The sequence below is a fragment of the Oncorhynchus mykiss genome, chromosome 17 (genome assembly GCF_013265735.2).
Source record: "Oncorhynchus mykiss isolate Arlee chromosome 17, USDA_OmykA_1.1, whole genome shotgun sequence".
Classification (NCBI taxonomy): Eukaryota; Metazoa; Chordata; class Actinopteri; order Salmoniformes; family Salmonidae; genus Oncorhynchus; species Oncorhynchus mykiss.
The window spans coordinates 6755172-6770879 of NC_048581.1; the positions used below are offsets into that span (position 1 = coordinate 6755172).

At 40.3% G+C, this 15708-nt stretch overlaps 1 protein-coding gene across 1 annotated transcript in view; it reads right to left on the reverse strand.

The window, feature by feature from the left end:
* Positions 1 to 15708, reverse strand: part of LOC118940070 (zinc finger protein 658B-like) — a 42291-nt gene that overhangs the window by 13789 nt on the left and 12794 nt on the right. The window contains exon 4 of the mRNA XM_036948294.1: positions 2959 to 3950. Coding sequence (XP_036804189.1) covers positions 2959 to 3950 — 992 coding nt within the window. The remainder of the gene's footprint in view (positions 1 to 2958; positions 3951 to 15708) is intronic.

The window sequence follows — 15708 nt, forward strand, 5'->3', positions numbered from 1 at the left end:
TGTCTGATCTTCATTCCTACAGCCTTCATCACCATCCCTGGAGTCCCTTCACTGTCTGATCTTCATTCCTACAGCCTTCATCACCGCCCCTGGAGTCTCTTCACTGTCTGATCTTCATTCCTACAGCCTTCATCACCATCCCTGGAGTCTCTTCACTGAGTAAGTAAAGATAGTATAAGAAACCTCTCCCATTCTACTTGTCTATTATCTTTGTTTAGAAATAGTCATTTGTGTGACCTACTGATTTTCCCTACAATTCATTTTAAGGATTTAGAAATATAGAAATGGTAGAACGAGGAATGTCAGAGTCTGGAATATAAATATATACAATTTGTTTAAAATGTATATGATGGTGTGTCTAGACATTATGGACCGTATATGAATATAAAAGGTGTGTACAGCAGTAGTTATATAGGATGAGCCTTGACTAGAATACAGGGTGGAGTACTGGGTGGTAGACGGCTAGTAACAGTGACTAAGTTCAGGGCAGGATACTGGGCGGAGGCCGGCTAGAAGTGACTATTTGAACATTCATATTGGACGGCCTTACCTATAGAGTAGCACCACCACCCATCAGACCATTCTCATGTTGATGTCAAAGCTGCAGTGTATTGTTGCTATAGGAGTTTATGATTAATAATCCTATTTATTTCAAGCCCCACTAAGATGTCACCATACTATTCATTTAAAGCCCCTCTGTCAGATATAAACCATCAGAGTGGGAAACCAACTGACATGGAAACAATGGAGCAAATGTATCACTATCAGAGGGGTGTATTATGACATCATATAGAACTACTCAGACATTCCAAATCAGGCTTCATCCACATCATGAAGGTGGATATTGATCCAACCATTTCAAAAGTAATGACTGGGCTGATGGAAACAGGATATGCCTGTACACTTTTATAAATGGTGACATTTTGTTACTTCGTTTGACAATTTGTTTGTCTTTTTGTGTCAGTAAAAATGTTTAAGCGAGAAATGGCTGTGGAAACTCTTTGATGCGCAAATATTTATATAACAACCATCACATCTTAGTTAACTTGGAGTCACTTGATGATATCTTGTGTGGTTCCCCCACTACGATTCGGAAACCCATGTAGTTTATTAGGCTACAGATGAAATAAGTTATGAACTTCACAGGGTGGTGAAACTACATGTGATGAGCTTGATGCTCCATTCCAATACACTTTGAGGGTCTTATTCTGGTGACATGATGACCGATGCTTGGTTGCCATTTGACAAATAAAATAATTGCTCTCACCCATAATAATCTCATCAATCGGGTAACAATGTTTATTCAACCAGTGGGAGCGTTGTAAATGCCCCCAGGAAAGTCGAAAGAGGAACTCTTCATTGAGACAATGATAAACAGCAATCTGTGGGAGAGTTGTGGTGGATATTATAAAATAAGGATCTGCTGGAGTCCAAGTCAAACCAAGATTCTTTATTTCTGAGCTCAGAGAGAATAACAGAGTTACACAGCGCAGTGTAGACAGTCTGAATTCCTGAAGCATTGGGTGATGAGCACATATCTTTATAGTTTCCTATTCCTGGGCGGGACTTTATTCATACAAGGACACAGGTGCAAATTGGTTTGCAACACAGAATGATAGTCCCAAGAACAGGAGATTATAATAGGACAGTTTCACAAGGTTAGTCACATACTCAGTTATGTGGACACACAAACAACTAACATTTTCCATTACAGAGTCTGAACATTTTCATTTCATTAAATCATCAGTGGGCCAACAATGCAAATGTCAACAATGGAACAAATGCATCACATCCAAATATCACTTGATTATCTGTAGTGCTGGAGGAATGACACACCCAGATAAACACAGTCAGAGTTTAAAAAAGGACCATTTAAACACATGGAATCTGATCTACTCTGTATTCAAACTGACAGACTCCATATTCACTTCATGTTTTCTAATAGAAACAAACAACTATATGTTTAAGTATACTTTGTACAATTCACTTTCATCTGGTAAAAACAAGTAAACACATTCTTAGTCAACAATATAAGACAACAGGAGCACTGTGTATGTTCTCTGATTCATTTTAAGTCAATGTGATGTGAAATATCAATATTACAAGTAATTCTTCTCTTTTGTGTGGATTCTCTTATGACGTTGAAGTGACTGTGATGAGTAATATGTTTTCCCACAGTCTGAGTATTTTGTAAGCCTTCTCATGTATTCTTTCAGGCTTCCTAAATGGGCAAACGCTTTGCACACTGGGAGCAGTGGTAAAGCTTCTCCCCTGTGTGCAGTCTCATGTGTTTTAATTTTTAAAATGTTTAATTTTACCTCCCTTTTTCTCCCCAATATCGTGGTATCTAATTGTTAGTAGCTACAATCTTGTCTCATCGCTACAACTCCCGTACGGGCTCGGGAAAGACGAAAGTCAAAGTCATGCGTTCTCCGATACACAACCCAACCAAATCGCAGTGTTAAGCAGTGTTAAGGCTTCTCCCCTGTGTGTATTTTCCCCTGTTGGTTCAGGTGTCCTTTCTGGTTAAAACTCTTTCCAGGACCTCAACTCTTTTCTATTTTTACCAATGACCATACAGTTTTTAAATTCCTCATCAATCCATGGAGCCTTAACAGTTCTAACAGTCAGTTTCTTAACAGGTACATGTTTATCAATAATTGGAAGAAACAATTTAATATGGTAAAAACAGGTAAACACATTGTCAGTGTACAATATAAGACAACGGGAGCACTGTGTGTGTTCTCTGATGCATTTTAAGTCAATGTGATGTGAAATATCAATATACACGCTAAGAGAAGTCATTTCTCTCTCCTGTGTGGATTCTCTAAAGACGTTTAAGTGACTGTTATGAGTAACATGTTTTCCCACAGTCTGAGCTTTTTTAAGCCTTCTCCGCTGTGTGTAGTCTCATGTGTTCTTTCAGGCTTCCTAAATGGGCAAAAGCTTTGCACCCTGGGAGGAGTGGAAAGGCTTCTCCCCTGTGTGTATTCTCTCGTGTCGTTTCAGCCCCCCTGACCGGTTGAAACACTTTCCACACTGGGAGCAGTGGTAAGGCTTCTCACCTGTGTGTATTCGCTCATGATGTTTCAGGTACCCTAAATTGTTAAAACTCTTTCCACACTGGGAGCAGTGATAAGGCTTCTCTCCTATGTGTATTCTCTCATGTCGTTTCAGGTTCCCTAAATTGTTAAAACTCTTTCCACACTGGGAGCAGTGGTAAGGCTTCTCTCCTGTGTGTATTCTCTCATGTTTTTTTAGCTCCCCTGAACAGACAAAACACTTTCCACAGTGGGAGCAGTGGTAAGGCTTCTCTCCTGTGTGTATTCTCTCGTGTTGGTTCAGGCATGCTTTCCGGTTGAAACTCTTTCCACACTGGGAGCAGTGGTAAGGCTTCTCTCCTGTGTGTATTCTCTCATGTTGTTTCAGATCCCCTGGACAGACGAAACAACTTCCACATTGGGAGCAGTGGTAAGGCTTCTCTCCTGTGTGTATTCTCTCGTGTTGGTTCAGGTATGTTTTCCGGTTGAAACTCTTCCCGCAATGGGAGCAGTGGTAAGGCTTCTCTCCTGTGTGTATTCTCTCATGAGCTTTCAGGGTCTCTTTCCGGTTGAAACTCTTTCCACACTGGGAGCAGTGGTAAGGCTTCTTTCCTGTGTGTATTCTCTCATGCTGTTTCAGCGTCCCTGAATGGTTGAAACTATTTCCACACTGGGAGCAGCGGTAAGGCTTCTCTCTTGTGTGTATTCTCTCATGTTGTTTCAGCTCCCCCAAACGGACGAAACTCTTCCCGCACTGGGAGCAGTGGTAAGGTTTCTCCCCTGTGTGTATTATCTCGTGTTGTTTCAGGTGTGCTTTATGGTTAAAACTCTTTCCACAGTGGGAGCACTGGTGTCGTCTTGCTGGTTTGGACGTCCCTGGCTCTGGTTCCTCTGAGTCTGGTCTTTCTCCTGCCAAATACAGTGTTATTTTTACATTACTTATTTTATTCATCCTGTTTTACAAGTCAGAACACAAAAACCTAGACAGTTCTAGGACACTGAAGACACAGACGTCGCTGGATTCAAATTGAACAGGTGGTTCTAAATATATAACATTCATAGCTGTATGATACATAATGTGACCTACACACTTCCTTAAACATAAAATAACTAAAGAAGTAATTTTGTGTGGAAGTCCAAAATTTGTTTTTACATCGAAGATACAAAGCACATCAGTAACATCTCCCTGTTGTTGAAAGGGTTTGACACATTGCTGTTTAAATGGACCAATTTCTTATTTAGACGTTCACAGATTTTCAACATTTTGATTATCGCTGATGTCATATTTTGGGTAAAGTAAAAAATAAGGTGAAGTATTTGGGTAAATGTTCCTAAAACTGATAGTAACTACAATAAACAAAAATATAAACGCAACATGTAAAGTGTTGGATGTTTCATGAGATGAAAAAAAAGATATCAGAATTTTTTACATCCCTGTTAGTCAACATTTATTCTTTGCCAAGATAATCCATCCACCTGACAGGTGTGGCATATCAAGAAGCTGATTGAACAGAGTGATTGTTACACAGGTGCACCCTGTGCTGGGGGTAATAAAAGGCTACTCGAAAATGTGCAGTTTGGTCACACAACAATGCCACAGATCTCTGAGGGAGCGGGCAATTGGCATGCTGACTGCAGGAATGTCCACTGGAGCTGTTACGGAATTGAATGTACAGTACCAGTCAAAAGGTTGGACTCACCTACTCATTCAAGGGTTTTTCTTTATTTTTACTATTTTCTACATTGTAGAATAATAAAGACATCAAAATGATTAAAAAACACATGGAATCATGTAGTAACCACAAGTGCTAAATCAAAATATATATTTTATTCTTAAAAAGTTGCCACCCTTGCTTTCTCTCAACCAGCTTCACCTGGAATCCTTTTCCAACAGTCTTGTAGGAGTTCCATATATGCTGAGAACTTGTAGGCTGCTTTTCCTTCACTCTGCGATCCAACTAATCCCAAACCATCTCGATTTGGGTGAGGTCGAGGCCAGGTCATCTGATGCAGCACTCCATCTTGGTCAAATAGCTCTTACACAGCCTGGAGGTGTGTTGGGTCATTGTCCTGTTGAAAAACAATTGACAGTGGGACTAAGCCCAAACCAGATGGGATGGCATATCGCTGCAGAATGCTGTGGTAGTCATGCTGGTTAAGTGTGACTTGAATAAATAAATCACTGACATTGTCAATAGCAAAGCACCCGCACACCATCACGTCTCCTCCTCCATGCTTCACGGTGGGAACCACACATGCGGAGATAATCTGTTCATCTACTCCTCGTCTCACAAAGACATGACGCTCGGAACCAAAAATCTCACATTTGGACTCATCAGACCCAAGGACAGATATCCACCGGTCTAATGTCCATTGCTCATGTTTCTTGGCCCAAGCAAGTCTCTTCTTCTTATTGGTGTCCTTTAGTAGTGGTTTCCTTGCAGAAATTCGACCATGAAGGCCTGATTCACGCAGTCTCCTCTGAACCGATGATGTTGAGATGTGTCTCTTGCTTGAACTTTGTGAAGCATTTATTTGGGCTGCAATTTCTAAGTCTGGTAACTCTAATGAACTTATGCACCAGAAGTAACTCTGGGTCTTCCATTATTGTGGTGGTCCTTAACCTCTTGAACCTATAGGGGCGCTGTGTCATTATTGGATAAAAAGACGTGCCCGTTTTAAGCGCAATATTTTGTCACGAAAAGATGCTCGACTATGCATGGAATTGACAGCCTTGGAAAGACACAACTCTGACGTCTCCAAAACTGCAAAGATATTATCTGTGCGTGCCCCAGAACTAATGCAACAGGCGAAACCAAGATGATGTTTCATACAGGAAATGCCCCGGATTCTGAAGGCGCTGTGTTCCAATGTCTCCTTATATGGCTGTGAATGCGCCAGGAATGAGCCTGCGCTTTCTGTATATTCCCCGAGGTGTCTGCAGCATTGTGACGTGTTTGTAGGCATATCATTGGAAGATTGACCATAAGAAACTACATTTACCTGGTGTCCCGCCCGGTGTCCTGTGTGCGTAATCAGTAAGTCCCTGCGCGTTCCATTTCTTCAGAATTGAAAGTAAACTGCCACGATGGATTTTATTGTCGATAGATATGTGAAAAACACCTTGAGGATTGATTCTAAACATCGTTTGCCATGTTTCTGTCGATATTATGGAGTTAATTTGGAAAAAAAAGCGTTTAAATGACTTTTTTCTTTTTTCTTACCCAAACGTGATGAACAAAACGGAGTGAGTGATTAGTCGACACAAATAATATTTTTTGTAAAAACGGAACATTTGCTATCTAACAGAGTCTCCTCATTGGAAACATCTGAAGTTCTTCAAAGGTAAATTATTTTATTTGAATGCTTTTATGTTTTTTTGTGGAAAATGTTGCCTGCTGAATGCTAGGCTTAATGCAATGCTAGGCTATCAATACTCTTACACAAATGCTTGTTTAGCTATGGTTCAAAAGCATATTTTGAAAATCTGAGATGACAGTGTTGTTAACAAAAGGCTAAGCTTGAGAGCAAATAGATTCATTTCATTTCATTAGCCATTTTCATGAATAGTTAACGTTGTGTTATGCTAATGAGCTTGCTGATAGATTTACACAATCCTGGATACAGGGGTTTTTTCGTAGCTAAACGTGACGCAGAAAACGGAGCGATTTGTCCTAAACAAATAATCTTTCAGGAAAAACTGAACATTTGCTATCTGAGAGTCTCCTCATTGAAAACATCTGAAGTTCTTCAAAGGTAAATGATTTTATTTGAATGCTTTTCTGTTTTTTTGTGTAAATGTTGCCAGCTGAATGCTAATGCTAAATGCTACGCTAAATGCTACGTTAGCCATCAATACTGTTACACAAATGCTTGTTTTGCAATGGTTGAGAAGCATATTTTGAAAATCTGAGATGACAGTGTTGTTAACAAAAGGCTAAGCTTGAGAGCTAGCATATTTATTTCATTTCATTTGCGATTTTCATGAATAGTTAACGTTGCGTTATGGTAATGAGCTTGAGTCTGTATTCACGATCCCGGATCCGGGATGGGGAGATCAGAAAGGTTAAAGTAATGATGGACAGTTGCTTCTCTTTGCATATTTGAGCTGTTCTTGACATAATATGGACTTCGTCTTTAACCCAATAGGGCTATCTTCTGTATACCCCCCTACCTTGTCACAACACAACTGATTGACTCAAACACATTAAAACCGGTTATGGCACATTAACTCTTGAAACTAGGGGGCACCTTTAAGACTCCATAATGTTCATCATTAGATGGTACAGTCCTCCTTTAAGACTCCATAATGTTTCATCATTAGATGCTACAGTCCTCCTTTCAGACTCCATAATGTTTCATCATTAGATGCTACAGGCCTCCTTTAAGACTCCATAATGTTTCATCATTAGATGCTACAGTCCTCTAAGACTCCATAATGTTTCATCATTAGATGCTACAGTCCTCCTTTAAGACTCCATAATGTTTCATCATTAGATGCTACAGTCCTCCTTTAAGACTCCATAATGTTTCATCATTAGATGCTACAGTCCTCCTTTAAGTCTCCATCATGTTTAGAATGTGTCTGGAAGCGCTACTCTATCTATTCTACTCTCATCCTTTCGGTTTTAATAATATTTAATAATAATAATAATAATAATGTTATAATAGGTAATAACTAACTTTAATAACTAGGGTTAATACCTGCCTGGCGCCCCAACAAAATCTTCATATTTACCCCCCTCTAACAATACCGCTACAGAATTAGCGTAGTAGGCCATGTAACTTAATGTAATCAGAAATATGTATTCCTTGCCACCCATTCTGAAACTAACTGCAGCTCTATGTTAAGTGTTGCAGTCATTTCAGTCGCTGTAGTAGATGACGTGTACAGTGTTGAGTCATCCGCATACATAGACACACTGGCTTTACTCAAATGTCACTGGCATGTTGTTGGTAAAGATTGAAAAAAAGTGAATGCCAAACAGCTGCCCTGGGGAATTCCTGATTCTACCTGGATTTTGTTGTACAGGCTTCCATTAAAGAACACTCTTTGTGTTCCGTTAGACAGGTAGCTCTGGGGCGGCAGGTAGCCTAGTGGTTAGAGCGGTAGGCCAGTAACCGAGAGATTGCTGGATTGAATCCCCGAGTTGACAAGGTGAAACTCTGTCGTTCTGCCCCTGAACAAGGCAGTCCTAGGCCATCATTGAAAAAAATTAATTTGTTCTTAACTGACTTGCCTAGTTAAATAAAGGTTACATTTTAAAAGAAAAACTCTTTATCCACAATATAGCAGGGGGTGTAAAGCCATTTTTATCATCAATTTCGCTCAGCCAATCAGTCATTTGCAAGTGCTGTGCTTGTTGAATGAACTTCCCTATAAGCTAAAAGTCTATATTTGTTTACTGTAAAATAGCATTGTATCTGGTCAAATACTTTTTTTCCAAAATTGTAAGGGTCGGTAACAGGCTGATTGGTTGGCTATTTAAGCCAGTAAAGGGAGCTTTACTATTCTTGGGTAGTGGAATGACTTTAGCTTCCCTCCAGGCCTGAGGGCACACACTTTCTAGTAGGCTTAAATTAAAGACAAGGCAAATAAGAATGGCAATATCGGCCGCTATTATCCTCAATTTTCCATCCTCGTTGTCAGACACCAGTGACTTGTCATTGTTGATTTTATTTGCACAACATTTCATTGAAGATTCTCCAAAGATTTTTTACAATCATTCTTCATGTATTTTATCTTTGTTTCATTGTGTACTTTCTTCTTTTTACTCAGTTTAGTCAAATGATGTCTCAATTTGCAATAGGTTTGCCAATCAGTTATTCAGCCAGACCTATATGCCATCTCTTTTGCCTCCCTCTTCATCATACCATTTTTTAAATTCCTCATCAATTCATGTGGATTCAACCGTTTTTACAGTCATTTTCTTAATGGGTGCATGCTTATTAGTAACTGGGATAAGCAGTTTCAAATGTGTCAAGGGCAGTGTCTGGTTGCTCATCATTACACACCACGGACCAACAAATATTATTTACATCAACAACATAGGAATCACTACAAAAAAATGTATGACCTCTTATACACAATACTAGTCCCAGCCTTTGGAACGGTGGTTTTCCTAGACATGGCTACTATATTGTGATCACTACATCTGGTGGATCTGGATACTGCTTTAAAACCCATTTCTGCAGCATTAGTAAAGACATGATCAAAACATGTTGATGATTTCATTCCTCTACTGTTTGTCACTACCCTGGTAGGTTGATTGATAACCTGAACCAGGTTGCCGGCACTGGTTACAGTTTGAAGCTTTTGCTTGAGTGGGCAGCCTGATCACAGCTTTTCTTCAGTACTAGTTAATTAATGACCAAAGTCTTGAGTTTAGTTTGCCTGTTCTACAGTCTTGTAAAGATAGCCGCGTTGACTGGGACAGGCAATGTAACATCCATAATGTTTTAAGGAAAAGTTTTTGTAAAACAAGCACCTTACATTGGATCATCTAGAAACTTTCTCTCCAAAGCTACCTTTCATCAAGGTTTTATATGGTCTATTGGTTTCTCTCTTTTCATTGGCAGAATCCTTTTTCAGTGTTATGATATTCATTACATCCATATACACTACTCTAACTTCCTGTCAACTAACATAACTCTGCTGGTTATCCTGGTAACAGATACCAGTGGGCAGATCGATTGTATTTGTTCAAACTAAACTACAGCACTTACTTTGATGTGTCAAATCTGATCCTTTCTTCTCTTCTCCTCCTCTCACAGTTCCACTCAGCCCCGTTGTTTTCCTGCAGTCCACCAGCAGCACAGACAACCTCTTCATACCCAGCAGTAAGGTGCTACCGGGAGAGGCACGATACAGGGACTCCGGGAGGGAGGAAGGGCAAGTGTTGTCCTGCTAACCATAAAGAGGGGACACAGACGCACATCATTATGGATGCTGATGTCACTGTTGTCATAAAGTGCTTTACAGAAACCCAGCCCACAAGCGAGAGAAAGCTGTTTGCTCGTCCAGACCAAGCTGTACCATCTGGTGTTCTGATCTGGAGAGACTCTTCTCTGCCTCGTCAGCATCAGGATGTTGTTGAGGCTCCCCAGAGGATCCACCATAGTCATGTCTCTCTCCTGTGTGAACGAGAACATCAAAATGAGTAGTAAACTCCCTTTGATATTTTAAGTAGAACATATGCTTCAATATTGAATTTTAAAAGCCTGTTATACTAGATGAGGGGAACTTTAATATAGACAACATGGAGAATTCAATACATCTAATTGAAAAGTCCCTAAAATATATGAACCAATGGCAGATTGACCCTTTAACAATTCCTACAGTACTGAACAACATATTCAAGTGTAGAACTTCAGTAGAATGCCACTTTAAAACCACACATTAGTTCAACAACGGCATAGTTTGTGTCCCTGTTTAAGACAGTACTCACTGGTGTTAATCTGATATTCTGTCTCCTCTTTCACTCCAAAAACGTATTCCTCCTTCACCTTTATTGAGATAGCATCCTCTTCCTCTCTAAACGGTTCTTTCTCTTCTTTCACTATAACAGTCTCCTCTTCCTCCTTTTTCATTCTGAAATGTTCTTCCACTATAACAGCCTCATCTTCTTCCTTCACTATAACAGCCTCCTCTTCCTCCTTTTTCATTCTGAAATGTTCTTCCACTATAACAGCATCTTCTTCCTTCACTATAACAGTCTCCTCTTCCTCCTTTTTCATTCTGAAATGTTCTTCCACTATAACAGCATCTTCTTCCTTCACTATAACAGCCTCATCTTCCTCCTTTTTCATTCTAAAAGCTTATTTCTCTTCTTTCACTGTAACCTCATCCTCTTCTTCAATGTTCAGCGCCAGAACTTCTTTCTCCAAACAGCAGACCTCCTCTTCTTTAGCAGGGGATGAGTACTTTAATGAGCTCATGGTCAGGGATGTTAGCTAGCTAGTTAGCATTAGCGACTAGCCTTGTGCTAGGCTCAGCATCAATCTTTAACAAGTTTGCAAATTAGGTTACAGTTAACCAGTTAATACGTCAACAGAACTGTGTTTAAAACACTGAGATTAGATAATGTACATTAACATGGTCTAAAGCGTCAATCTTTCACTTTTATGTTGGCTAGCAAGCTACCGACGTGGTTGGAAGAGTTGGCGCCTTGTTGTTCCTGAAGAAGGGTCCCGTCCAGTCCATTATACGTCACGAAAGAAGAGTCAACTGAAAGACACACATCGCCATCTGCTGGCTGGAGTGGGTAACGCAGTTTGGAAACAATAGTTACTACACTTTTTGTATTGGAAAGAACGTCATAATAATTTAACAATAAGCTGATATATTTTCTCTTACGTCTTACAACTAATTATTTCCGGTACACAGACGTAGAAGTGTAATATGAATATGTAGATGATGCACAAATACTTCTATGAATAGGTAGAGTGTTAATACACATTTTCTCTGTTCATTTTTCACAATCGTTTTTGTCTAGATGTGACCATACTATTCCCTTAAAGCCACGCTCTATAAGATACAAATCATCCTGTAAACAACAGAACAAATGCATCACATGGAAATAGCACTTGAATATCTGTCGTGCTATACACTGGGTAGACAAAACATTAAGAACACCTGCTCCTTCCATGACTTAGACTGACCAGGTGAATCCAGGTGAAAGCTATGATCCCTTACTGATGTCACTAGTTAAATCCACTTCAATCCGTGTAGATGAAGGGAGGAGGCCGGTTAAAGGATTGTTAAGCCTTGAGACAAATGAGACATGGATTGTGTCTGAGTACCATTCAGAGGGTGAATTGGGAAGACTAAATATTTAAGTGCCTTTGAACGGGGTATGGTAGTAGGTGCCAGGCGCACCGATTTGTGATTTGTTTTTCCAACTCAACAGCTTCCCATGTGTACCAAGAATGGTCCACCACCGTAACAGTGGAGGTCAGTGCCGTTTAAGATGAGGTAGGACCATTTTGTTTTTCATGGGCATGGCCTTATTTCTACTACAGCATGTTGGATGACTGTCATTCATATTCCATTCACCCTGTTCAATGCAACAGCGATAGGTTTGGACTACTACATGATACTAATATTTTCCCTATACCCGTCATGAGGTAGCTACAACCTAGTCTATGAATGAAAGTTTACAACGTAGGTGCACACAGGTTGAGAGAAAAATTTGAGGTGACAGACAGTGACACATTCAATACCGCCTTGCACACTCTCATCTGCTGATCTAGGATGTAATCATTAGTCCAACAGTTGCAAACGAGAGTTTCTTTTGAACAAATTCAGGTATGTTTATCCCCGTTAAGTTCCGTTTAAGAAATGTTTTTCAACAGAATCGTCGGAATGAAAAACATTTCTGAAACAGAACTTTCATTACAGCCAACTGCTGGACTGTGTAAACACAGTTCACTTTCATTTCAGCCACGTTGTATTCCTTCTGTCCTCCTTTCACCTTTTCTCTTCGCTTCTGGACTTCAATGCACAACACATCAGCTGTATGTGACCAGGTGAAAAAAAACTTTTCCAAAACCTCGTAGGTTTGTATTGAAGTCAAAATACTCAGAGGAGAAACGGAAACTCGCTGTTCTCCAGGCTACACCATGGTGCTACCTTACAGAATGCTGCTGAGGCTACTGTAGACCTTCATGTTTTAATCAATTATTTGGTGACGTGATTATATTTAGTATAGTTTTATCTAAAATGGATATAACTTTTTTATATGTTTTATCATTTTTATTTTTCTGAAAATCACTCAGGAGGAGGGTCCTCCCCTTCATCCTCTCAGGAGCCTCCACTTCCACCTCTGAGGAGCCTCCCCTTCCTCCTCTCAGGAGCCTCCCCTTCCCCCTCTCAGGAGCCTCCACTTCTTCCTCTCAGGAGCCTCCCCTTCCTCCTCTGAGGAGCCTCCACTGCACCCAAAGGACATACAGCCAATTGTGATAAGCACTGGAGTCATCATAGGCCAGCATCCCTGTGGAACGCTTTCGACACCTTGTAGAGTCCATGCCCCGACGAATTGAGGCTATTCTGAGGGAGAAAGAGGAGGGTCCAACTCCATATTAGGAAAGTGTTCGAAATGTTTGGTATAATCAGTGGATATATCTGCCATTTAGCAGACACTTTTATCCAAAGCGATTTGCAGTCATGTGTGCAAACACTTTACATATGGGTGGTCCCAGGAATCAAACCCACTACCCTGGTTTAACAAGCACTATACTCCACCAACTGAGCTACAGGACCACAAGGAATGATCAAGGAATGACGCAGATAAACACACACAGCCTGAGTTTCAGAAATATAATTGTATCAAAGACCGTAACATTGATACTTCATATTTAGTTACAATCAAATATTAATTGTCACATGCGCTGAATACAACAGGTGTAGATCTTAACGTGAAATGCTTACTGACAAGCCCTTAACCAACAATGTAGTTAAGAAAAATAAGAGGTAAGAAAAAAAGTTACACAATAAAAAAATATACAGTGTTTACAGAGTCAATGAGGAGGCTGTATACAGGGGGTACCGGTACAGAGTCAATGTGGAGGCTATATACAGGAGGTACCAGTACAGAGTCAATGTGGAGGCTGTATACAGGGGGTACCAGTACAGAGTCAATGTGGAGGCTATATACAGGAGGTACCAGTACAGAGTCAATGTGGAGGCTATATACAGGAGGTACCAGTACAGAGTCAATGTGGAGGCTATATACAGGAGGTACCAGTACAGAGTCAATGTGGAGGCTGTATACAGGAGGTACCAGTACAGAGTCAATGTGGAGGCTATATACAGGAGGTACCAGTACAGAGTCAATGTGGAGGCTATATACAGGAGGTACCAGTACAGAGTCAATGTGGAGGCTATATACAGGAGGTACCAGTACAGAGTCAATGTGGAGGCTGTATACAGGAGGTACCAGTACAGAGTCAATGTGGAGGCTATATACAGGAGGTACCAGTACAGAGTCAATGTGGAGGCTATATACAGGAGGTACCAGTACAGAGACAATGTGGAGGCTATATACAGGGGGTACCAGTACAGAGTCAATGTGGAGGCTATATACAGGAGGTACCAGTACAGAGTTAATGTGGAGGCTATATAGAGGAGGTACCAGTACAGAGTCAATGTGGAGGCTATATACAGGGGGTACTAGTACAGAGACAATGTGGAGGCTATATACAGGGGGTACCAGTACAGAGTCAATGTGGAGGCTATATACAGGGGGTACCAGTATAGAGTCAATGTGGAGGCTATATACAGGAGGTACCAGTACAGAGTCAATGTGGAGGCTATATACAGGAGGTACCAGTACAGAGTCAATGTGGAGGCTATATACAGGAGGTACCAGTACAGAGTCAACATTATATTGGTTGCAAGAATTTTGTATAATAATTGAAGCTTTGAATCCGGCTTCATTTTGCGTGTCAATTCATAAACCATGTGCCATGGAATCAGTACAATGAAAATCTCCAAAAATAAACATATCCAGGTGTTAGAATGGCCAAGTCAAAGTCCAGACCTGAATCCAATCGAGAATCTGTGGAAAGAACTGAAAACTGCTGTTCACAAATGCTCTCCTTCCAACCTCACTGAGCTCGAGCTGTTTTGCATCTCTCGATGTGCAAAACTGATAGAGACATACCCCAAGCGACTTACAGCTGTAATCGCAGCAAAAGGTGGCGCTACAAAGTATTAACTTAAGGGGGCTGAATAATTTTGCACGCCCAATTTTTCAGTTTTTGATTTGTTAAAAAAGTTTGAAATATCCAATAAATGTCGTTCCACTTCATGATTGTGTCCCACTTGTTGTTGATTCTTCACAAAAAAATACAGTTTTATATCTTTATGTTTGAAGCCTGAAATGTGGCAAAAGGTCGCAAAGTTCAAGGGGGCCGAATACTTTCGCAAGGCACTGTATGTATTTTTAAACAAAAATAACTGATTTACATAAGTATTCAGACCCTTTGCTATTTAAATTTAGATTTAGAATTTAAATTGAGCTCAGGTGCATCTTGTTTCCATTGATCATCCTTGAGATGTTTCTACAACTTGATTGGAGTCCACCTGTGGTAAATTAAATTGATTGGACATGATTTGGAAAGGCACACACCTGTCTATATAAGGTCCCACAGTTTGCAGCGCAAGTCAGAACAAAAATGTAATGACTTCTTATGACATTGTTTGCCAGACTGAACATTGTAAATCATTTTTTTCCAAACTGCGTTACCCCCTCTAGTCAGCAGATGGCGATATGAGTTTGTCAGGTGATGCTTCTTGCGTGACGTATAATCTAGTGGACGTGACAGGAGGACTTCTTCAACAGCGACAAAAGGCTTCTGATTGAAACACGCTGTGCTTTGCGAGCAAACCTAAAACCAAAACATTGAAGCTCTTTAGACCAATCTTGTGTATTTACTCTTAGGTAAACATAATTATATTCAAAACGCTATCTACTGGTTCATTTAAACGTAATTTGCTTGTTAAATTAGCAAATGTGTTACATTGATACTGTGTAACAGTATGTATAACTTTAATCTGTCCCCTCGCCCATACCCGGGCGCGAACCAGGGACCCTCTGCACGCATCAACATCAGTCACCCACGAAACATCGTTACCCATCGCTCCACAAAAGCGGGAACCACTACT